This window comes from Vombatus ursinus, unplaced genomic scaffold (assembly GCF_900497805.2).
Source record: "Vombatus ursinus unplaced genomic scaffold, bare-nosed wombat genome assembly UNPS02014210.1, whole genome shotgun sequence".
In the NCBI taxonomy this organism is placed as follows: domain Eukaryota; kingdom Metazoa; phylum Chordata; class Mammalia; order Diprotodontia; family Vombatidae; genus Vombatus; species Vombatus ursinus.
In genome coordinates this window covers 95,852-122,458 of record NW_020953988.1, presented here as the reverse complement: position 1 = coordinate 122,458, position 26,607 = coordinate 95,852, and the positions used below count along the sequence as shown (strand labels likewise).

The 26,607-nt window shown below is 37.8% G+C and overlaps 1 protein-coding gene across 1 annotated transcript in view; it reads left to right on the top strand.

Annotated features, from left to right (window-relative positions):
- LOC114041925 (vomeronasal type-2 receptor 26-like) overlaps positions 1-10,905 on the top strand; it is a 200,930-nt gene extending 190,025 nt beyond the window's left edge. Inside the window, 3 exon segments of the mRNA XM_027860609.1 lie at positions 1,371-1,598; positions 2,584-2,707; positions 9,941-10,905. Of these exon segments, the coding sequence (XP_027716410.1) occupies positions 1,371-1,598; positions 2,584-2,707; positions 9,941-10,905 (1,317 nt within the window).
- The last annotated feature ends 15,702 nt before the right edge of the window (positions 10,906-26,607 follow it).

Below are 26,607 nucleotides of genomic sequence, written 5' to 3'. Positions count from 1 at the left end.
GTTATATCCCCAAAAGATCACACAAATGGGAAAAGGACCTACATGTACAAAAATATTAATAGCAGCTCTTTTTGTGGTGGCACAGAATTGGAAATTGAGAGGATGCCCATCAATTGAGGAATGGCCGAGCAATCTGTGGTATATGAATGTGATGGAATACTATTGTGCTATAAGGAATGATGAACAGGATGACTTCAGCAAAACCTGGAAAGACTTTTATGGTGTGATGCTGAGTGAAGTGAGCAGAACCAGGAGAACGTTGTACACAATAACAGCCACGTCGTGTGATGACTAATATTAATAAACTTAACCCTTCCTGGCAATACAAGGATCTAAGACATCTCCAGAGGCCTTGTGATGGAAAATGCTATCCACACCTAAAGAAGTAACTATGGAAGCTGAATTGTTATTTTTTTTCTCTTCTATTGAGTTTTGTTTCCTCTTTCTGATGGTTCCTCCTATTGATTTTAATTTCTACTTACAACATCACTAATGTGAAAATATGTTTAATATGAATGTAAATTTATAGCCTATATCAGATTGTGTGCCATCTTGGGGAGGGTGGTGGGGAGGAAGGGGGAGAAAAATTTTAAACTCAAAAGCATATGGAAGTGATTATTGATAAATCAAAATAAATTAATAAAACAATTTTTAAAAGAGGCAATAGTAATGGTAATTTGATTGCAGTTTTAAGAGCAAGATATGTCAAACTGAGAAGGGGAAGAATTTCCAAGGCAGCAGAACAGAACAGTGCCATTGTAAATAGGATGCAAATGTTTTAAGTATGAATGCTCTTCTTCTAGGGATTGAAGTGATAGATGCATAATGTAAAAACCACACCTATTTCAGGGGGAAATGCTTTGTAACAGCAATTTGTAACTTTGAAATAAGTATCCTTTCGTAAAAGTTAACTGATGTTAATAAGTTACACAGAATGGGGCACTAATCGCTAATGACTATCTTTTGGGAGAGCATGATAGAATCAGGGAGAGGCTTAAACTGATGGCAACAAAGAGAGAAAACATGAACCCTTCAGCAACATGCCTGAAAGCTTGAGGGAAAGATGTAACCTTCTTCAGGAATCTGACACATACATAAGCATGGGAGTTGGACAAAGCTTATAGGGACTAGACACATTTTTATTTATCTGCATCTTTTCTCTCCAACTGGAATTTAAGATCCTTGAGAGCAGTGACTGATATTATCTTCCCTTGCACCTTTATTTCTTCTCACAGAGCCCAACATGTAATAAGTACTTAATAAAATCTAGTAGATTATGGACTGAATTCTGAACAACTCATAGATCTTCCTTCTAAGGGATTACTGACCTCAGGCACCAGATAGTGATTGAGATTTCTCTTCTCTTATAGCTCCACTCCTTTATAAAGAATATCCAATTTAACAACAGTGCTGGTGACCAGGTTTTTATGGATGAGAATAGAAACCCTGAGGCTCAATATAATATCCTGAACTATGTAACCTTCAATGAGGATGCTGAAGCTCTGGTGAAAGTCAGATGGTTTATCCCCAATGCTGAGCCTGGCCAAGATTTTACCATTAATGAGGAGGCCATAGTGTGGAGCTGGACATATACTGAGGTCAGAAACAATTGTAATATCAATGATTATCTAATCAGGGGAACAAATTTTACCCTGCATAGTTCACTTCACATCCCTTTTTATGGGTAGAAAATCCTCCCTGGACCCTGATTTATTTTCCCTTTGCAGCAAACTTCTAGGTGAAAAAGTCAAATAAGCAATCTGTCAGGTGATTTTAAACTTGAGATTTATAACACCATTGGAGATAGAGGTGAAATGGACTTTAAAGCTCATCTTGCACAGCTATGTCATCTGACAGAAGTCAGAAACTGAGACATATAAAGGCAGTGATTGACCCAATATCCTCTGCTCCCAAGGACAGCATTTTTGTCAACTAGCTGGCATTTTTGTGAATGATGACACCCAACCATTCATCTTAATTCAGTGAAAAAGTCATATTAAATCATCCAAGGTCTATAGCTATATGAAGCCAAGTAATGAGTTTGACATCTAATTTCTGAAACTCACTGTGTTTCTGAATCCAACAAGTTGTTTTTCTACAGGACTGTGGAATTCCCCTTTTCCATTAAAATGAACAGTGAAATCAGTCTCATCTTTGAGTTATCTGTGTCCTGCATCCTACACCCAGACTGATTAAATATATTTCAAGTCAATCATATATTTCCTTCAATAACTTGTATCATAACCATTCAAAAGACATAGCTGACACAGACTCACAAAGTGTTAGATAAATAAGGACCCTGAGATAGCATATTGTTTGATTAAAGTCCACAAAGTGTAAAAGGTTCAGCCAGTTTTTCACAGCTAGTGGCAGAAATGGGAGTAGCATCCAGTTCTCTGTTTTTAGCCCAGTCCTGTGCTCCTTCTAGCCATATTCCATTGATGTATGAACAATTCTCATATTTCTCTTACAGAATAACTTTCTTTGCCTCAAATCAATAGCATTCACTCTCTGATAATGATATACCATCCTCTGTCTTGTTAAGTTCCAGAACCATCATGCATTTTACTCCCTTGTCACTAGATTCCCTGTGCCACCTGCAGTGAGAGCTGTGGTCCTGGATTCAGGCAAACCCTACTGGAGGGACAGCCCACCTGCTGATTCAGCTGTTCTCTGTGTCCTGAGGGGGAGATCTCCAATCAGATGAGTAAGTGTCTGCAGGTAGTTTTCCTCCTACACCCACTGGACAAAATGAACAGGTGTTTTGTTATAGGGTCACATACAACTCCATCACTGCCTAAAAATTAGGATATATGGGAACAAGATAAGTTAGGAAAAAGTTCTGAGCTAAGGACAAGTGACTTGAATCAATGTTTAGAATATGGTGTCTAATATCACTTAACTATTTAAAATGTAATCAAAAAATAAAAAAGTAACTATCTTTCCCATTTGTTTGTAAAACATATTTGCACAGTCTTGTGATGGTATCAAGTTCATTGGGTTAGTTAGCTGGAATGTGGAAGAGTATACAATCTGCAAAATATTTGTGATACTGCAGAGCTGAATTTATGTACATCTTGGGTTCAACATTTACCAGAAAACTTTAGACTAATGTAGGTTTTGAGGAATTGTTCCCAAAAGAAATGGGTACCCATGCTCTATTCTGGATGTTCTGCCACCCCTATCTCTTGCCACATTTTGAAGTGATATTTGGATAAGTCATCTCTAAAGGGAAGTATATCACCAACTAAATGTCTATATATTCCCTCTAAGGATTCTGTCAGAGGAGACCTTGCCCTTCTTTTCAGAATCAATGTGAGTTGGGTTATTTGAGTCATTTTTTATGAACTCTACTAGGGTAACCCTTTAGAATCACACTCCAAAAGTAAAAAAAAAAAAACACTTAGGACATAAAAAATGTAAACAATAAGTGAAAGATAACATATTGGAATCATTCTTTATCTCCATGCATAAATAACTTCACACTACTAAACTTCCAAAGGTGGTTACTGGATTACAGAATCAGATTATTTTAGAGTTGCTAGCATCCTCTGCAGCAGGTAATGAATAAACCACCTGGTTAATGTACAGATGAGGAAATTTTTCTTAAGCAAGTGAGAAGATTGGAGTAAGGACACTTTCAGTAATTCTAAAGTATTGCTAAAAGCAATTGCAATTTCTTCTCTACTTTTTAATTCAGTCACAAAGAGGAAGAAGTTCTACCTTGCTGTTGGTACTCAAGGATATGAGAGAGTGATGGCATAGAACAAAATGGAACAAGGGAAGATACCAGTTATCCCAGAGGCAAATATCAGGTTTGGAGGGGGGGAATAGGAGATATCTATTCCTCAGTTATAGAGGTGCATTTGGGCACTAAAACAGAACCTTCTCAGGACATGGAAGTGAATGAAAGGAGATTGGTGATGCTTTGGAATGTGCCTCAGGACTTGGCACCTAGGTTGCATTAGGCCTAAACCACTCATCCTTTTGCTATGTTGAAATACCTATCTATGGGGGCAGAAGCAGGATGGTGGAGTAAAAGCAGTGACTTGCTTGAGCTGTCCCCCAAACCCCTCCAAATACCTGTTAAAATAGCTCTAAATAAATTCTAGGCAGCAGAACCCACAAAAAGACACAGTGAAACAAATTTTCAGCCTAAGACAACCTGGATGGTTGATGGGAAAGATCTGTTGCCACAGGCTGGGAGAGTAGCACAGTTAAGCGTGGGTTGTGCAGTCAAAGACAAGATCTTAGTGAACCCGGAGTAAGCCCCAGGGGACTGAATCACTAGCAGCTCTAACAGTTTCCAGACTTCTCAACCCACAAATGCCAAAGACAACTTAAAAGGTCAGTTGAAAAGTTCTGTTGGACTTCAGTGAGAGAGGAACACAGCCCTGCCCCAATCCTGGCACAGTCCTGAGGTGGCAGCTGCTTCTAGAGCTCTTGGCTTACAGATGGTAGGGGTATCAAGTCGCTGATCCAAGGAGGATTGCAAGGATCTCTTTGCTGGTCTGGAGGCAGGATTCTCTTGCTTTGCCCATGCTTGGATCTGGGTCACAGTCCTGGGTCAAGGAGGAGTGCTGGTGTGATGAAGTTTGTGGTGGCAGTGGAGAGGGAATCCTCACAGTTCCAAGGCAGAAAAGAGTGCTTGTGGTCACTCATAGACCAGAGCACAGGCCAGGAAAGGAGTAAACGCATCGCCTTTGGTCATATCACCTTAGAAGAACTGAAACTTTACAGGTCCCTAGAAGTATCTCTGAAAACAGCTGCACAAAATCCCTGAAGCTTGGAACAATACATCCTCCACACTGGAAGCAGAGCCCTCTCTTAACAAATAGTTTAAAAGTCAAGTAATTGATAAGGAACGTGATCAATCAGTGCAAAAGAAAAATCAACTATAGAATCTTACTTTGGTGACAAAGAAGATCAAAACATACAACCAGAAGAAGACAACAAAGTCAAAGCTCTTACATCTAAAGCCTCCAAGAAAAATATGAATTGGCCCAGGCCATGGAAGAGCTCAAAAAGGATTTTGAAAAGCAAGTATGAGAAATTGAGGAAAAATTGGGAAGAGAAATGAGAGTGATGCAAGAAAATTATGAAGAAACAAGTCAACAGCTTGCTAAAGGAGACCCAAAAATACTGAAGAAAATGACACCTGAAAAAATAGACTAACCCAAATGGCAAAAGAGGTCCAAAAAGCCAATGAGACATGACACTTACTAGTTGTGTGACTCTGAGCAAGTCACTTAACTCCACTGCCTAGCCAAATAAAAAAAAAAGAAAAGAAAAGAAAAAAGAAAAAGCCAATGAGGAGAAGAATGCCTTAAAAAGCAGAATTGGCCAAATAGAAAAGGAAGTCCAAAAGCTCACTGCAGAAAATAATTCCTTAAAAATTAAAAGGGAGCAAATGGAAGCTAAAGAGTCTATGAGAAATCAAGAAATTATAAAACAAAACCAAAAGAATGAAAAAATAGAAAACAACGTGAAATATCTGATTGGAAAAACAACTGACCTGGAAAATAGATCCAGGAGAGATAACTTAAAAATTGCTGGACTACCTGAAAATCCTGATCAAAAATTAGGAACCTGGACATCATCTTTCAAGAAATTATTAAAGAAAACTGCCCTGATATTCTTGAACCAGAGGGTAAAATAGGAATTGAAAGAATCCACCAATCACCTCCTGAAAGAGATCTCTAACAGAAAACTCCCAGGAATATTATAGCCAAATTCCAGAATTCCCAAGTCAAGGAGAAAATATTACAAGCAACCAGAAAGAAACAGTTGAAGTATTGTGGAAACACAATCAGGATAACACAAGATTTATCGTCTTCTACATTAAGGGATCTGAGGGCTTAGAAAATGATATTCTGGATGTCAAAGGAGCTAGGATTACAACCAAGAATTACCTACCCAGTAAAACTGAGTGTAATCAATGAAGGGAAGAAAACATATTCAATGATGTTGAGGAATTTAATGTATTCTTGAGAAGCCAGAGCTAAATAGAAAAATTGACTTTCAAATATAAGACTCAAGAGAAGTATGAAAAGCTAAAGAGGAAAGAGAACTCATAAGTAACTGATTAAAGCTGAACTGTTTACATTCCAACATGGAAAGATGATATTTGTAACTCATGAGACCTTTCTTATCATTACAGTAGTAAGAGGGTGTGTGTATATGTATATATGTATATATATATATGTACATATATCCTATGTATTTCCCATATATATGTATGTATATATAGAGAGAGAGAAAGAGAGACAGAGACAGAGAGAGACAGAGAGTCAGAGAGAGAGAGAGAGCACACAGGGTGAGTTCAATTTGAAGGGATGGCATCTGAAAAATAAAATTAATGGGTGAGAGAGGAATGTACTGGGAAAAGGAGAAAGGGAAAGGTAGGATGGGGTAAATTATCTCACATAAAACAGACAAGAAAAAACTTTTACAGTGGAGGAGAAGTGGAGGGGAGGTGAGAAGGAATGAGTGAATCTTACTGTCATCAGATTTGGCTTCACACTCAATTGGGTATGGAAATCTATCTTACCCTACAAGAAAATAGGGGGGAAGTTGATAAGAGAGGGGAAATGATGGAAGGGAGGACAGATTGGGGGAGGGGGTAAGCAGAAGCAAACACTTTGGAGGAGGAACAGGGTCAAAGGAGAGAATAGAATAAATGGGGGGGCAGGATAGGATGAAGGGAAATATAGTTAGTTTTTCACAACATGACTATTATGGAAGTGTTTTGCATGACTACACAAATATATAATATAGTATAACCTATATAGAGTTGCTTGCCTTCTCAATAAGGATGGGTGAGGAGGGAGGCAAGGAGAGAATTTGGAACCCAAAGTTTTAAAAACAAATGTTAAAAATTGCTTTTACACGCAATTGGGAAATAAGATATAGGCAATATAGATAGAAATCTATCCTGCCCTACAGGAAAATAGAAGGTGAAGGGAATAAGAGAAGAGAGGAGTGATAGGAGAGAGAGCAGATTGGGGAAATGGGTGTTCAGAATGCATAGCATCTTGGGGTGGGGTGTGGAGAAAATGTGGAACTCAAAATCTTGTAGAAGTGAATGTTGAAAACTAAAAATAAATTAATTAACAAAAAGAAAAAAAGAAATAGCTATCTACATCATACAAAACAATATGGCAATGATATGGGCAAGTCCAGAGGCTTTGGATGGAAGGACCAACTTTGTAGCAGACATGTCCATCAGTGAGATAATTAACATTCACCCAGAGGTTACTACATTCCAGTCATTGTACTAAATACTGTAGATATAAAGCAAGGAAAAACAGTCTCTGTAGTCAAGGAAGTTATATTATGAGGGAAAGGCAATGTAACAGATAAATACACAATATATACAGAAGAGATGAAAGTAAACTCAGAGAAAAATGAAATAAGCAACTGATTGGACTATGAAAGGAGTGGCACACTAGTATATCATTGACACCAGCTACGAATCAGTATTGCCACTTTTGAAATAAATTTTAAATTATTAAAAATGGACTAAAGTGTGCATAGCATTTTACCCAGTGATTCCAATAGTAGTCATAAACCACAAAGACACTACTGGTAAGAAGAAAGTAGAGATAAAGGTAAAAATATTTATGGCTGACCTTTTATGCCTGGTTCTGTTTTTTTAAATGTCTTATAAGGAACAGATTGTAGGGTTTTGTTTTCAAACCCACTTTTTCACTCTTTTTCATTTAATTGGATTGTTTATTCCATTCACATTAAAAGTTATGAGAATTAGGTTTATATTTTCTTCCAGCTCTAAAATTGAGGCTTTTTTCAAGGTATATTTTTTCTTTCTTCTGTTGTAAGTACAGTATTATGATCCTTCAATTACTTTACCTTAATCATTTCTTAAACCCTGTTCTTAATGAGCCTCTTCCCAACCTATACCTCCTTTTATTGTTTGTTACCCCTTTTTTCTATGGGGTTTTCTCTATTGGTTCCTTTTTTCTCCTATTTTTGTATTGTGATATAATTCTCCTCCTTACATTTTTTTCCTCTCAGTCAAGTAGATACCACCTTCAGCTAGTCTTGTTCATCAGTTTTTTTTAAAACATCATCTTTTTTTATCCCTTTCCAAAAAGACTTTCTCTTACTTTCTTCATTATACATCCTGTCTTTCTATATACTCTAGACTTTCATTCTGTCATGCATGGCCCCTATAATGATATAGTTTCTCTTTCTTCTCTTCATGGCATTGTTCTTGTAATCAAAGCTTCCAAGGTATCCATTTTATGCTCTCCCTTAGGCAGTTTCTGCCACTGCCTTGTAGGACTTGCCCATTGTAGTCCCCCTTTCCATTATGTTTCACACCTAGAACAATCCGAACTATTGCAGGTATCAGAGAAGGCTCTACCCTATGGTAAGGTCCTGCACCCTCCATATCCCTGATTATGCAGCCCACCACTGGTCTATACTCTATACTCTCTTCCGGTAAGGTTCCCACCCATGTTCACATTGAAATCTTTTCCCCATTTCCAGTCTCTCAATTCTACAAGTTGTAAGTTGCCCCCACTTCTCCTAGACTTTTCAAGCACCAAATCCCTTCCCCAGCCATACTCAGTGTACATCTCCCTTCATAAACCATTTCTCTTCACTCACAAGAGCATTCATAGATGCAACCCTTTCCCTACCATCAAAGTAAGGCCCCATGTGTATATAGACAGTACAGGAAGAAATGAGTTCAAACTCTGAGAGCAAATGAAACAAGGAGTGTGTCTGTGTAGTGGGGGGGAGGGGGTTCATAACACCTGCAAATCCTTTTACTAGAGTTCTAAAGATCTGTTATTAGTTATACTAGTTTTTTTTTTCTTCTATGCTTTTTGAAGAGGTATGAACCTCCTCTCCTCCCTGCATTTGGTTTTTACTTTACTTCAAATGCACACCCTGCAGTTAGTCATTATTCTGGTGATAAAAGCATGCCTGAGAAAAAAAATCCAAGTCCTGATTTTTCACAGCAAACAAAGCTCCCTGGGCCAAAGGTGATAGAACTGGCCTGTGAACAAGGCTGAATCTTAGCATTCTACTGTTGCCCAACCAATGCATTACATCTCTGAAGTTTGTCTTAAATAGTGTCTCCTATCTCCACTAAAAACAACTAGTATTTTCTATGCCAACTAGCTTCCTGGAATTGTACAAGCTCTTAAAAATGATGTCAAGCCCCTCAACTATACCAAGACAATTACCTGTCACCTCTAGAGATGTGTCCATTCAATGCTTACACCTAGTAAGTAGTTCAGGTGTATAATCACCAGATGAAGGAATCAGGATAGCATGTTATGACTTAATTTAGTGAGGGGGGATGATCTGACCAATTTATTCATGTGAACATCACACTTACACAGACAGTATGGAAGTCTATAAATTTGCTGGACATCCCCATAAAGACTATTAAAGAGGCAAGTTGTACCACTAGACGATTAGAATGAAAGTCCTGTATAAATGTGTATTGCTTCATTCTCTGTCTTTGAAACTCAATCACCTGGTTCACAGTAGGCAGTTAATAGCTTGTTGATTTACTGCTTAATATCTAGCAAACTTCTCAGATTATCTAAAACTACAGTTATTGCTACAACATAATGGATTAAGAAAAGATGGAGAGAATAGTATCAAAGTAATCCAGTTTCTTTGTTCATTGTGCTATGACAATAGATTCATAAAAAAAGTTTGTATTCTGTTAGAAATGCTGACTATTGAGCAAATAAAATCAACTTTAAAAAATAATTTTAATTAGATTGAGCCTGGAATGGATGCTAGATTGCTTATCACTTGCCATCTTCCAAAAAAGAAAAAATACAATGCCTTGTGAAGTAAGAAATATTACCTTGAACAGTTGTTCCTGTTTTCTGTGCATGGGGATGGGGATAATTTGCTGTATCTAACATCCTAAGAAGTTGTTTGTCCCTTGCAGACATGAAGCATTGTGTGAAGTGCCCAGAAGATGAGTATCCAAATAAGGAAAGAAATATATGCCTCCCCAAGGTTGTGACTTTCCTGAATTTTTTAGAACCTTTAGGGATGGCTCTAATCTGTGTAGCTCTTTCTTTTTCTCTAATGACATCTCTGGTTCTCTGTATATTTGTGATGTTTCAAGACACAGCCATAGTGAAAGCCAACAACCAGGCTCTCAGCTATGCTCTCCTCATCTCCCTCAACTTCTATTTCCTTTGCTCCTTGTTCTTCATTGGCCATCCTACTTCAGCCACCTGCCTCCTTAGACAAACGACCTTTGGGATTGTGTTCACAGTAGCCGTATCTTCCATTTTGGCCAAAACCACTATGGTAGTCTTGGCTTTCAGGTTTACAACACCAGGCAGCAGGGGTAGAATGTGGGTGCAATCCAGAGCGTCCAACTCTATTGTCGTTATCTGTTCTGGGATTCAAGTGATTCTCTGTGGCATCTGGTTGGGAATCTCTCCCCCTTTCCCAGACAGAGATACCCACTCTGAACCAGGTCAGATCATCATTGGGTGCAATGAGGGCTCTGACTTTGCCTTCTACTCTGTCCTGGGCTACTTGGGATTCCTATCACTATGTAGCTTCACAGTGGCTTTCCTGGCCAGGAACCTTCCTGACACCTTCAATGAAGCCAAGTTCATCACATCCAGCATGTTGGTGTTCTGCAGTGTGTGGGTCTTCTTCCTCCCCACATACCAGAGCAAGAAGGGCAAGGCCACGGTTACTGTGGAAATCTTCTCCATCCTGGCATCCAGTGCTGGGTTACTGAGCTGCATCTTTATTCCCAAATGTTATATCATTCTGCTTAGGCCAGACAGAAACACTCAGGAAAGTATAAAGAATAAAGCAGATCACAGGGGCAGGAATCATTCTGCATCATTGCCTGTTAATTTCCACCAGAGTCATAATCAATTTTAAGAATAAGTATATCAATATGGCAGGGACCCTGACACATTCCACCTCTTGCTTCCTGTCCAGGATTGCAGAATTCCACTCTATACTTCTGCACATTTGTACCTGCCATGAGATTAGATTCCTGAGCTTTCTCAAGATTTGGAAACATAATTTATCATAAAGTCAGGATTGAGGAAAGATAGTGATATTTCTAATCACCTGTCTCCTTTGTAAGACATCTTGCTTTTCAATGATGTGCTGTCTAGACAAATAAAAAAATGTTTTGGACACCATCACCCTTTTTCATTTGAACAATCCCAGTTATACTGAGCTCCCAGGCTCCCAATAATACCCCCTTCACTATCATGTTTCTCCTTCCTCATTCCCATCTACCTCAAAACTCCTACCAAATATTTCATCCTCCCTTCTGCTGTGTTCTTAGGAATGCCTACTACATAATAAAAATTCTTCCTTTCATCATAATCCTTCCTTCTTTCTCCTTTTTTGTTCCAGCATTCACTGAGACCTACCTCTCTCCTAATAAAACTCCTTCATTCATCAGACTTTCCAGTACCAGCTACATTTTCTGTCATGTCCCCATCACTTAATTTATTTCTTGGAGTGGAGGTTTCAGAATATTGTTTGCACCCTCATTGCTGCTTCTAGGTTCTCTATTAAAATCCATCATTCCACATCTCTCTCTCTCTCTCTCTCTCTCTCTCTCTCTCTCTCTCTCTCTCTCTCTCTCTCTCTCTCTCATATTATCCAAAATCATACAACCAATCCAGATTTTCCTGGCTATTATATAATGCAGTACCCATCTTGAAATTTTACCCTCCTTCATAACTGAATACAGTGCCTGACTCACAGTTTTTCTCTGCATTTCAATTCTTGCTCTAATCCAATTTGTTTTCAACATAACTACTGATGTTCCCTCCAATGACCTAACATCCCAGTTCCTCAGTTCACAGTATTTATTCCTCAATTCCACCTCATCTGTAAAAAGAGACATTGTCCTTGGCCATCCACAAGTGTTCCACCCTTATGTTCAAGAACTGCAATTGCTTTATCTGAATATAATCATTTTTGGCACCAGCACATTGATTACTTGTATTTTTAAATCTTATTTTTATTTGCAGTTCCAAATTCCCTTCCTCATTCCACTATTCCTCCATCCATTGACAAAGGAAGAAATATGATACTCATTATAAATGTGAAGTCATGGAAAAAAGTATTTTCCATTAGCTATGTGCAAAACTAAGAGAAAAAATATGCTTCAGTCTTCATTCAGAATTGATCCCTTCTTTAATTGGAGGTGGATAGGCTTTTTCATTTTAAGTCCTTTGGAATTGTGGTGAATTATTGCATTGATCAGAGTTGTTAAGTCTTTCAAAGTCGATTATCCTTACAATATTGCAGCTACTGTGTACATTGTACTCCTGATTCATCTCACTTCACTTTGCATGAGTTAATATAAGACTTCCCAGATTTTTGTGTGAAGTCATTCCCTTCATCATTTCTTGTAGCACAATAGCATTCCTTTATATTCCTATACCTTGACTGGTTTAACCATTTCCCAATAAATGAACATCCTCTCCATTTCCAATTCTTTACCACTGGAAAAGGAACTTCTATAGATAGTTTATTACATATGATTCCTCTTTTCTTTTTATTTTATCTGTTTGGACAATTATATAGTAGCAATTATTCTGAGACAGAGGATGTACACAGTTTTGTAGTCCTTTGGTCGTAGTTTCTAATTGTGTTCCAGAATGGTTGGCTGTGTCTCCAAGGAATGATCTACTGATCTTGTAGTATTCAGAGGTAGTCTATGTTCATGAACTGCAATTGCTTTATCTGAATATAATCATTTTTGGCACCAGCACATTGATTAGGCCATATAAGAGTGGGCCATATAAGAAAGAACTGAGACAAATGACTAATTCACAACTCCATTGTGCATTAATGTACATGAGATAGTATGGTGATGTAAGAAATAGAAAATATCAACAAAATTATTTTATAAAAATCAAAGAAAAAGAAAAACTAGTATAAAAAAGAAACTGTGTAGAGATCAAATGAGTTACATGCCATTTCAGTCATATTATGGTCTGAATTGGTCTCAAGCATGCTTTCCTGAATCTATGTGAGATGGTTTGATGTCCCAGTCTCTTCTTCAATTACAAAAAGAAGCCATTATGTCCTCAACAGAATTAAATGTGAAGGGGTATTAATGAGATAGTGACTCAGATGGATCTTATGTGAATAGTATGACAATATAAGATGAAAATAGCAACAAAAAGAAAGACAATAAAAAAGAAATATTAATAGCATTCTCAAAATTCAACTCAATGTCTATTTCCTAGGGTGAAAGGTGAGAACAACAAAGAAAAGGAGGGAAATCCAGGAGGGTGTATAGTGAGGAATTTCTATTCCTGAAGACAACACTGGTAGCTCTAATGATCTCCCAGGAAGCCAGCAATGTTACTTAATTGTGATCTGGAAATGCCAACATGTCCATTGATTAAGCCCACTTCTGGCTAATTATGCTTAGTGCTAGGTTCCAGTGCACAGAAGTGGGTGAAAGCCAAAGGAAGATGAAGGTTCTTAAAGCTATAGCCTAAGAGAAGACCCCACTCCCTTGGTTGGAGCCAATGGAACAGACAACAGAATCCTTCCTCTAGCTTTTGGGTCCCTGAGATTTGCTGACAGAAGAGGTTTGGATTTGAGCCAAACACTTCTGGACCAACTTGTTTTCTTTTGTTTGTTCATTTTATCAAAGTCTTTCACGATTTTGTTCCAGTCTTTCTTTTCAATGTCATTACACGTTTCTCCCTTCCTATTATGATCTAGCCAAGCTCAACCTTCTTGCTGTTCTTCCTATTGGGCACTTCAATGTCTTAACATAGCCCCTTCACACTGGATGCCCCTGTACCATGAGTGGCATCCATCCTCATATCTCATTAATTGATTGTGTACACTGAAATTACCAGTGGTGAGAATAGGGGCTTGTGTAGAGAGCAAATCTGTGAGGAAGGTACTTAACTCCTTGGGAAAGAAAAAAAAATGACCTGGAACCTGGTTGGTGACTGTGAGAAAGGAGTTGGACCAGTAAGCAAGTAAGAAGCAAACACTTATACTGTGTAAATGCTAATTATTTTTGTTGTTATTATCATTAAGTTCATCAATCTCCCCAGTTTCCAATGGACCTAACAATTTGGGACCCCTGGGATACAACTACAAAAGGTTAATAGTCCTGTGCAGTTCCACACACTTGAAATTATGGGGCTCCAGCATTCAACAATTTATTTATCTTCAATAGTCAGCCAGAGGACATGAGTAGCTTGAAACAAAGGCATTTATTCAAGGGGCATGTCTGAGGGAAAAAGAATTTTCCCTGTGACATTTAAAAGGTTTGAGAGGCATAAATTCTGGGTGAGTAGTCATTTTATTAATAATGCCAGCATTTTTAACAAAAGGTCAGTGGCACTCTCATGCCAATGACAATCGTGGTGAACAGCTCATGGCTTATATGCTCTTGGGAAGGTGAGTATTCCAGAGGTTGTCAATTAACTCTAATTGCTTAACAATTAATGAGAGAATGAATATTACAATGAGGGGCTGAACCTATTCTAATGAACTTTGATTATGTCATTTACTTCTAAGTTGCCCAACCTTAAGCAATCTATTCAAAGAATTTATCCCCACCCAAACCTGAGTAGAGCACAATGGTTTTCCCCATGTGAGTGGAATCTGAACAAGACTGGTAAGGAAGTTAATCCAATCTCCCTATCTGTAATGTCTTTCAAGAGACTGAACTTTAAAATGAGGACTATAGAAAATGGGGAGGGGAGACTGGATCTCCCAAATCATTGGTTATTAATAATCATTTGTCTCACCCCATAAACCTGGAAGAAACTATCCTACATGTATACACAGCATCAGTGTGAAGACTGGGCCCAGCTGTGTTAGTACACTAGGAGAGAGAAACATAAGGCGGGAATATGTGGCCAAAATAACACACTCCTGAGGCACTGTGGGCTCTCAGGGTCTTTTCCCTTCATTGTATGCCAATCCCTCTTGGCACTGTCTGCTAGGCAATCAACTAGAATATACTAAATGAAATTATTTTTGCAGACTTAAGCACAGCCCCTGGAACACATTAAGCCCTTAATAAAAGTTTATTAATTGATTGATTTTCTTTTCTCATGGCACAGGGAAAGTCAGTCAATGAGTCAAAAAAAATTTGTTAAACACTGGCTATGTGTCAAGCTGTGTGCTAAGAATTGGCTATATGAAGCAAGGGAAAAGATAACCCCTTACTTCAAGGAGGTCATAGCCTGAATGGAGAGATGCCATGCAAATTGCTGTGTACAAACAATCTAAATAAAGGACAAATTGGAAATGATTATCAAGAGAAGGCACTAGATTGAAGAGAGATCAGGAAAGGCTTCTTACAGAATGTGGGATTTCAGCTGGAACTTGAAGAAAGTCAGAAGAATGAAATGAAGAGGTCACCTTCTTCACTCATGTGACAGGGTTGTCCTCTCCTGAGCCAAACTTAGCTTCTGTCTTGTGAACAGATGGCAGCATGGAGAGTTGGGAGGCTGTCTTGTACCAAGAGATGGATGGATACATGAAACCCATTGCACTGGCCTGTAGAACAAAAGTTGTCATTTCAAGATTTAAGGAGGACAGCCACTGAGATATTCAAAGACCTTATGCATCCAGTTACAAGGGTAGAGTGACAACAATGCACTTACTTAAGTGACATGATATTTGCCAGCAACAGGTTGGGACCGAGGGACCATGAATCCAGCCTGATCATTCCTTACCAGCAAAGCCAGGCCTGGACAAGGGTATAAAGACCTTTCTCCCAATGCCCACTTTCACCAACGAGCTTGGTTCATTGAAAAAGTCTTCATCTTCTCTCAGAGTTCTGGAGGATTCACTGAGGGATTAAAAGAATCTATGTCTATTTATATGGGCTCAAGCTCCCATTATGTCTTGTTTCCCCTACTCGAACAGTTCTAATGAACCAATTAACACAATTAGTTTTAATAAAGCGATATTTACTAAGATGATATAGGACAGACAGAAGTTGAAAATATTTCAGTATCTAGGGACTCTTCCCCTCTACAACCCCATATAATGAGGAGAATGAGCTCCAATAAAAATACTTAATGCACTGTGTCAATGGAGCTTACTTCAGTTACAAATGATATATCTATTACAAGAGTGGGGAGGATGTGAGTCCTGTAGTCAGCAAGTGACAGTAAGGGACTGGTCTTGTGCCTGAGGAACCTCATGATCTCAGGTGGGGATCAGCCCAGCTGACTGTGTCTGTGGATGCTCTGATCAATGTGATCACTCATTTGTGATCATCTCAGCTGGGCTGAGCCCATGGCGTCATAAAACTTCACCCCCTCACTCTGAAAGAAGCACCTTCCTCAAGGGACCCTGAGTTAGGATTCAGGGGGTGGTTAAGAAATGACAGGAGCATGCAAAGGTTTTCACCTAGACCTCTCACATTCTCTGAAACACCATCACATGGTTTCAGGGAAAGAATAAGAGGGAACAGGAAGAGCCAGTCCCAGCTGTGTACTCACCGGGGAGCAGAGCTCTTGAGACTCTGCACTATGGCCTGCTCTCTTGGCTACCTCCTACTGCACACTTTCATTCCAGGACTATTTGTAGGACCCTCTTCTTTTGCTTCCTCATCTCTCCCTTTGCCTCTTTTGTGGATCTCAAAGCAACTTCTTGCTTTCTTTTTGTTGTTGTTGTTGTTGTGTTTGGGATCATAAATGAGTATCTATTTTTCCAGGTTCCCACTACGAGCCTGTAAACATTCAGCTTCCCTCTATCTCTGCATCTCTTGGGACCATGGCCAGATTCACCTGCACCGTAAGCAGTGGGTACATATATTACTGTGTTGTTTGGCACCAGCACAGCTCAGGAAAGGCCCCTCAGTATACACTGTGGGTTAAAAGTGATGGAAGCGAAGTCAGGAGTGACAGGATACCTGATCACTTCTCTAGCTCTAAATTTGGAGAAAATGGATACATGTCCATCAGCAACATCCAGCTGGAGGATGAAGCTAGGTCACTTTATAGAATTGGTAATGGTGATACTTATTCTCAGTGATACATTCAGCAAGTAAATGAGACAAAAACTTCCCCCAGTCAGCCCAGACATCAATTTTCCACCTGGCTCCAGGCTTCTGACACATTTTAAAGTGCCAGGGGCTTGCCAGTTTTCTTTATTTCCTTCTTTCTCTCTCTGCCTCTTTGTCCTTTTCTCTCTCTCTGTCTCTGTATTTCTCATTCAGTCCAGAGAGTTTTATGATATGCCCAAGATCACTCTTACAGTAAGTGAAAGAAATAGATTCTGACCCCAGAACCTGGATTTTCCCTGTATTCCACGCTGCCTCTAAGGAGACTGACACCAGAAAGGGCTTTAGCTGAGTCTCCAGGCTTCACAATTAAGTTAGTGAAGAGGGGATGAGAGGGAGGCCTCTGCGTTGATTTCCTAGAGTAGTTGTAACCAACCTTCCTCTTGGAAAGAGAAATCTTCTTTATTGAAGGTGACCCCTTTGAAATTGCCAGTGATCATGAGGCCATGATTTCAGATAACTCCTAGGGCAGCAAAGAGAGTAGCATTGAAGTGTGATAAAAGATGAATTCAGTAGCTAACAGTCTCCTCTTTTCTTCTCTAACACAGCAACCACCATGGTGCAGTTTCTTATCGCCTAACACTTGGACTATGGCAATAATAGAGTTGTCTTTTGGGTTGTTGAAAAAGAAGGCTTGCTTTGGACTCAAAGATCACTGCCAATGGCTGCAGTCATGAAATCAAAAGACACTTGCACCTTGGAAGGAAAACTATGGCAAATTTGGACAGCATATTAAAAAACAGAGACCTCACCTGGCCAACAAAGATGTCTATCACCAAAGCTATGGTTTTTCCACAACAATGTATGGCTGTGAGTATTGGACTGTAAGAAAAACTGAAAGTTTAAGATTCAACATTTTGTATTATGATGCTAGACAAGACTTTATTTTTTGTTCACTTTAGTATTTTATTTTATCCAATTATATGTAAAGATAGTTTTCCACATTCACTTTTATAAGATTTGGAGTTCCAAATTTTATCTCCCCCTCCACGGCCTCTCCCCAAGTTGGCATGCAATCTGATATAAGCTATACATGTACAATCATATTAAATATATTTCCACATTAGTTGTGTTGTGAAAGAACAATCGTAACAAAAGGGAAAAATGATGAGAAATAAAAAAGAGAAAATAGTATGCTTAGATCTGCATTCAGGCTCCATAATTCTTTCTCTGGATGTGGATAGCATTTTCCATCACTAGTCTTTTGGAATCATCATAGATCATTGTATTCGTGAGAAGAGCTAAGTCTACCAAAGTTGGACATCACACAATGTCGCCGTTACTGTATATAATGCCCTTCTGGTTCTGCTCATTTCACTGAGTATCAGTTTAAATAAGACTTTCCAGGTTTTTCTGAAATCTGCCTGCTCATCATTTCTTATAGAACAATAGTATTCCATTACATTCATATACTGCAACTTGTTCAGCCATTCCCCAATTGATGGGCATTCCCTCAATTTCCAATTCTTTGCCACTACAAAAGAGCTGCTATAAATATTTTTGTACATATGAGTCCTTTGTCCTTTTTTATGATCTCTTTAGAAACAGAAGTAGTAGTGGTATTTCTGGATCATAGGGTATGCACTGTTTTATAGTCCTTTAGGTATAATTCCAAATTGCTCTCCAGAATGGTTGGATCAGTTCACAACTCCACCAACAATGTGTCAGTGTTCAAATTTTCCCACAACTTCTCCAAGACTTACCATTTTCCCTTTTTTTTTGTCATATTAGCCAATTTGAGGTGGAACCTCAGAGTTGTTTTGAGTTGCATTTCTCTAATTAGTAGTTATTTAGCGCATTTTTTCATATAACTATACAGAGTTTTAATTTCTTCATCTGAAAACTACCTGTTCAAATCCTTTGACCATTTGTCAATTGGGGAATGACCTGATTCTTACAAATTGGACTCAGTTCTCTATGTATTTTAGAAATGAGCCCTTTATCAGAAACACTGGTTGTAAAAATTGTTTCCCAGCTTTCTGCTTTCCTTATAATTTTGGTTGCATTGGCTTTGTTTGGGCAATTTTTTTTAATGTAATGTAATCAAAATTATCCATTTTAAATTTCATAATGCTCTCTATCTCTTATTTAATCACACTAATTCTTCTCTTCTCCATAGATCTGATTGGTAAACTATTCCTTGCTCTCTTATTTTGCTTATGGTATTGCCTTTTATATCTAAATCATGTATCAATTATGATCTTATCTTGGAATATGGTGTAAGGTGTTAGACTATGCTTAGTTTCTGCCATACTATTTTCCAGTTTTCCCAGCAGTTTTTGTCAAATAGTAATTTCTTATCCCAGAAACTGGAGTTTTTGTGTTTTTGAGTCTTTGGGTTTATCAGACAGTAGATTACTGTTGTCGTTGACTATTGTGTCTTACGTACCTAACCTATTCCACTGATCCACTACTCTATTTCTTCGTCAGCACCAAATAGTTTTGATGATTGCTACTTCATAATACAGTTTTAGATCTGATAAGGTTAGGCCAGCTTCTCTTGTACTTCTTTTCATTAATTCCCTTGATATTCTTTACTTTTTGTTGTTCCAGATGAATGTTATTATTATTTTTTTCTAGCTCTGTAAAGTACTTTTTGGGTAGTTTCATTGGTATGGCACTAAATAAGTAATTAATTTAGATAGAATTGTCACTTTAACTATATTAGCTAGATCTATCCATGAGTAACTGATATTTTTTCCAATTATTTAGATCTGACTTTATTTGTGTGAAAAGTATTTTGTAATTGTGTTCATATAGTTTCTGGGTTTTTCATGGCAGGTAGATTCCCAGATATTTTATATTGTCTATTATTATTTTAAATGGAATTTCTCTTTCTATCTCTTGCTACTGGGCTTTGTTAGTAATATACAGAAATGCCAATGATTGATGTGGGTTTAATTTATATCCTGCAACTTTGCTAAAGTTGTTAACTCTTTAAAGTAGTTTTTTATTTGAATCTCTAGGATCCTCTAAGTATACCATCATATCATAGCTTTGTTCCTTCATTGCCTATTCTAATTCCTTCAATTTCTTTTTCTCCTCTTATTACTATAACTAACATTTCTAATACAATATTGAATAACAGTTGTCATAATGGATATCCTTGTTTCACCCCTCTTCTTACTAGGAATGCTTCTAGCTTATCTCCATTACATATAATGCTTGTTGATGGGTTTAGAAAGATGCTACACATCATTTAAAGAAAACTCTATTTAATCCTATGCTCTCTAGTGTTTTTAATAGGAATGGGTGCTGTATTTTGTCAAAAGCTTTTTCTGCATCCATTGAGGTAATCACATGATTTCTGCTAATATTGTCATAGATGTGGTCAATTATGCCGACACTTGTCCTAATATTGAACCAGTCCTGTGTTCCTGGTATAAATCCTACCTGGTCATAATGTATTATCCTTGTGAAAGTCACTGTAATATGGAAAGTTACTATGGTGACAAAGATCAAAACATACATTCCAGAGTAAAAGCAGTGACTTGCCTGAGCTTTCCCCCAAACCCCTACAAAAACCTGTAAAAATGGCTCTAAACAAATTCTAGAGCAGCAGAACCCACAAAAAGACAATTGAAATAAATTTTCAGCACAAGACAACCTGGATGGAAGTTTGGAAAGGTCTATCGTGCTGGGCTGGGAGAGGAACAAAGTTCGGCATGGGTGCTCAGGCAAAGACCAAGCCTCAGCAAACCTGGAGAAGGCCTCAGATGATTGAATCATGGGCAGCTGTTGTGGTTTTCAGACTTCTCAAACCACAAATGCCAAAGACAACTTAGAAGGTCAGTAGGAAAAGTCTGTGACTGTGGTGAGAGAAAAGCTTGATCTCAGCCCCAGTCCCCACGTGGCCATGGAATGGTGGCTGCTTCCAGAACTTCCAGGCCACAGACTCAGGGGGAATTGTATGGCTGATCAGAGGGCAATTGCAGAGATCTCTTTGCTGGTGCTGAGGCAGGAATCTCTTGCTTTTCTTCTGCTTGGATCTGGGTTACATTTCTGGGTGTCAGTCCTGGGGCAAGGAGGACCACTGATATGGTGGAGCTTGTAATGGCTGTGGAGAGTAAATCCTCCTCACAGTTCCAAGGAAGAAAAGAGTGCTTGTGGCCAGTCATAGACCAGAGCACAGGCCAGGAAAAGAGCAAACACCTCGCCCTTGATCATACCACCTTGGAAGAACTGAAAACTTACCACCTTGGAAAACTGAAAACTCCCTAGAAGTATCTCTGAAAACAGCTGCACGAAACCCCTGAAGTTTGGGACAGTACATTCTCCACACTGGATGCAGACAACAATAACCTTAACAAAAAGTTTAAAACTCAAGTAATTGGCTGGGATCATGAACAAACTGTGCAAAAAAAAAAAAGTCAGGCTGTAGAATTTTTCTTTGGTGACAAAGAAGATCAAAACATACAACCAGAAGAAAATAAAGTCAAAGCTCCTACATCCAAAATCTCTAAGAAAAAATATGAACCAGTCCTGGGCCACAGGACAGCTCAGAAAGGATTTTGAGAAGTAAGGAAAAGAAATAGAAGAAAAACTGGGAAGAGAAATGTGAGTAATGCAAGAAAATCATGAAAAACAAGTCAACAGTTTGCTAAAGGAGACCCAAAAAATACTGAAGAAAATAGCACCTTAGAAATAGCCTAACCCAAATGGCAAAGAGGTTAAAAAAGCCAATTAGGAGAAGAATGCCTTAAAAAGCAAAACTAGCCAAATGGAAAAATAAGTCCAAAAGCTCACTAATGAAAATATTTCCTTAAAAATTAGAATGGAGCAGATGTTAGGGACTTTGTGAGAAATCAAGACATTGTAAAACAAAACCAAAAGAAGGAAAAAAAATAGAAGACAATGTGAAATATCTCATTGGAAAAACAACTGACCTAGAAAATAGATCCAGGAGAGATAATCGAAAAATTATTGGACTGCCTGAAAGCCATGATCAAAAAAAGAGCCTAGACATCATCTTTCGAGAAATTATCAAGGAAAACTGCCCTGACATTCTAGAACCAGAAGACAAAATAGAAATTGAAAGAATCCACTGATCACCTCCTGAAAGATATCCCCAAAGGAAAACTCCTAGGAATATTGTAGCCAAATTCCAGAGTTCCCAGGTCAAGGAGAAAATATTACAAGCAGTCAGAAAGAAACAATTCAAGTATTGTGGAAACACAAGATTTAGCAGCTTCCTTCTACATTCAGGGACCACAGAGCTTGGAATATGACATTCTGGAGGTCAAAGGAGATAGCATTACAACCAAGAATCACCTACCCAGTGAAACTGAGTATAATTATTCAGGGAATTCAGTAAAATAAAGGACTTTCATGCATTCTTGATGAAAAGATCAGAGCTGAATAGAAAATTTGACTTTCAAATACAAGACTCAAGAGAAGCATGAAGAGGTAAACAGGAAAGAGAAATCATAAGGGACCTATTAAGGTCTAACTGTTTACATTCCTACATGGAAAGATGCTATTTGTAACTCATGAGACATTTGTCAGTATTAGGGTAGTTGGAGGGAAAAAAAATTATGGGTAGATAGATGGCACAGGGTGAATTGAAGATGAAGGGGTGATATCTGGAGAATAAGATTAAGGGGTGAGAGAGGATTACACTGGGAGAAGGAGAAAGGGAGAGGTAGAATGGGGTAAATTATCTCACATAAAACAGACAAGAAAAGGCTTTTACAGTGCAGGAGAAGTGGGGGAAGGTGAAAGGGAATGAGTGAATCTTATTCTCATTGGATTTTGCTTAAGGAGAGAATAACATAACACTCAGTTTGGTATGGAAATCTATCTTACCCTATAAGAATATAGGAAGGGAGGGGATAAGAGAGCAGGGGGATGGTAGAGGGGAAGGCAGCTTGGGGAAGGGGTAATCAAAAGCAAACTCTTCTGAGGAGGGACAGGGTCAAAAGAGAGAATAGAATAAATGGTGGGATGGGATAGGATGAAGGGAAATATAGTTAGTTTTTCACAACATGACTACTATGGAAGTGCTTTGTATGACTACACATGTATAACCTGTATCGAATTGCTTGTTGTCTCAATGAGGGTGGATGGGGAGGGAGGGAGAAAATTTGGAATCCAAAGTTTTAAAAACAAATGTTAAAATTATCTTCACATGCAACTAGGAAATAAGATATACAGGCAATGGGGTGTAGAAATCTATCAGCCCTACAGGAAAATAGAAGGGGAAAGAGATAAGGGAAGGGAGGGAGATAGAAGGGAGGGCAGATTAGGGGAAGGAGTATTCAGAATGCACTCCATTTTTGGGTGGGGAGGGACGAGTTGGAGAGAAAATTTGGAACTCAAAATCTTCTGGAAGTAAATGTTGAAAACTAAAAATAAATTAATTAATAAAATTGGAAAAAAGGAAGACAACAAAGTCAAAACTCCCACATTCAAAGTCCCTAAGAAAAATATGATTAGTTGCAGGCCATGGAAGAACTCAAAAAGGATTTTTAGAACCCAGTGAGAAAGGTAGAAGAAAAGATGGGAAGAGAAATGAGAGTGACGCAAGAACATCATGAAAAATGAGTCAACAAACTGGTAACGGAGACACACACAAAAATACTGAAGAAAATAACATCTTAAAAAACAGACTGGGCAAAATAACCAATGAAGAGAAGAGTGACTTTAAAAGCAGAATTGGCCAAATGGAAAAAGAGATCCAAAATCTCACTGAAGAAAATAATTCCTTAAAAATTAGAGTGGAGCAAATGGAAGGTAATGATTTTATGAGAAATCAAGACACAATAAAAGAAAACCAAAATAAGGGAAAAACTAGAAGACAATGTGAAACATCTCGTTGGAAAAACAATTTACATGGAAAATAGATGGAAGAGAGATAATTTAAACATTATTGGACTACCTGAAAGCCATGATCAATAAAAGAGTCCAGTCATCATCTTTCAAGAAATTATCAAGGAAAACTGTCCTGAGATTCCAGAATCAGAGGGTAAAATAGAAATTGAAAGGATCCACCAATCACCTCCTGAAAGAGATCCAAAAATGAAAACTGCCGGGAATATTATAGCCAAATTCCAGATTTCCAGGTCAAGGAAATAATATTGCAAGCAGTCAGAAAGAGACAATTCAAGTATAGTGGAGCAGCAGTAAGGATAACACAAGATTTAGCACCTTCTACATTAAAAGATCAGAAGACTTGGAAGATGATATAACATAGGGCAAAAGAGCTACGATTACAACAAAAAAAATCACCTACCCAGAAAAACTGAGTATAATCCTTCAGAGGAAAAATGGACATTCAATGAAAGAGAGGACTTTCAAACATTCTTGATGAAATAATCAGAGCTGAATAGGAAATTTGACTTTCAAATACAATACTCAAGAGAAGCATTAAAAGGTAAACAAGAAAGGGAAATCATAAGGGAATTAATATGGTAAAACTATTTACATTCCTACATGGAAAGATGATATTTGTTAACTCATAAGACTTTTCTCATTATTAGAGTAGTTAAAGGCAGATATATAGACAGAGAACCCAGGTATGAATTAAGTATGCAGTAATGATATAAAAAAATAAAATTAAGAGATAAGAGAGGAATGTGCTGGCAGAATAAGAAAGAGGGTGTAGAATGGGATAAATTATCTCACATGAAAAAGTCAAGAAAAATCTTTTACAGTGGAGGGGAAGAGGGAGGAGGTGAGAGGGGGGTGAATGAACCTTGTTCTCATCAGAATTGGCTCAAAGAGGGAATAACAAACATTCAATTGGGTATAGAAATCTGTCTTACCCTATGAGAAAGTAGGAGAGGAAAGTGACAAGAAAAGGGGATAATAGAAGGGAGGGAGGACTGGGGACGGGTGTAGTCAGAATCAAAACCCTTTTGAAGAGGGTCAGGGTGAAAGGAAAGAGGGAATAAAATAAATGGGGTAATAGGATGCAGGCAAATACAGTTAGCAATAATAACTGTTAAAAAATTGAAGCCAGTTTCTTTGATAAAGGCCTCATTTCTCAAACATACAAAACACTGAGTCAAATTCATAAATATAAGGGCCTTTCCCCAATTGATACAAGATCAAAATATGTGATCACTTTTCAGATGAAGTAATCAAAGCTATCAATAGCCATTTGGAAAAAAAATACTGTAACTCATTATTGATCATAGAGATGCAAATTAAAACAATTCTGAGGTGTTATCTCATACCTATTAGATTTGCTAATAGGACAAAAAAGGCAAATGACAAATGTTGGAAAAGAAGTGGGAAAAATGAGACATAAATGCATTGTTGGTGGAGTTGTGAACCGATTCAACCATTCTGTAGAGCAATTTGGAACTATGCTCAAAGGGTATAAAACTCTGCATACCCTTTGACCCAGCAATACCACTTCTAGGGCAGTATCCCAAAAGAGATCAAAAACAAAAAGGAAAAGAACCTCCATGTGAAAAATATTTACAGCGGCCCTTTTCTGGACAAAGAATTAGAAACTGAGGGGATGCCCATTAATTGGGGAATGGATGAACAAATTGTGGTATGTGATTTTGATGGAATACTATTGTACTATAAGAAATGATGAGTGGGATGCTCTCAGAAAAACCTGGAAAGACGTACATGAGCTGTTACAGAGTAAAATGTACTGAGTACAAAGTAACAGCAATATTGTGAGATGATCAGCTGTTAATGACACAGTTATTCTCACCAATACAGTGATCCAAGACAACTCTGAAAGACTTAGGATGAAAAATGGTATTCATCCCCAGAGAAAGAACTGGTGGTGTCTGAATACAGATTGAAGCAGACTTTTATTTTATTTTATTTTATTGAGTTTTTTGTCTTTGTTTTCTTTTACAACATGACTATTATGGAAATGTTCTGCATGATTGCACGTATATAACCTATATCAAATTGCTTGCCTTTTCAATGGGGGGGAGGGAGGGAGGAAAGGATTGAATTTGGAACTCAATGTTTTAAAAACATGTGAGAATTAGTTATTACATGTAACTGGGGAAAATAAAATACTAAATAAAAATATTATAATAGAAATGTTATCTACAGCAATGAGAGAAGAAAAAGAAATTGAAGGAATTAGAATAGGTAATGAGATATTTTTAAAAAAACTGTCATTCTTTGCAAATGATATGATGTTATACTTAGAGATTCCTAAAGAATGAACTAAAAAACTACTAGAAATTATTACCAACTTTAGAAAAGTTGCAAAATACATAATAAGCCCACAAAAATCATCAGCATTTGTATATGTTACAATGCAGTCTAGCAGGAAGAAATAGAAAGAGAAATTCTTTTTAAAAATTGTAGACAATATAAAATACCTGAGAGCCTACTTGCCAAGACAAACCCAGGAACTATATGAACACTACTACAATGCACTTTTCACATGAATAAAGTTAGACTTAAACATATGGAAAAATATCATTTGCTCATGGATAGACTGAGCCAATATAATGAAAATTAAAATTTTTTACCTTTATTAATCTATTTATTCAGTGCCATACCAATCAAACTTTCAAAAAGCATTTTAGAGAGCTAAAAAAAATGATAGCAAAATTCATCTGGAAGAATGA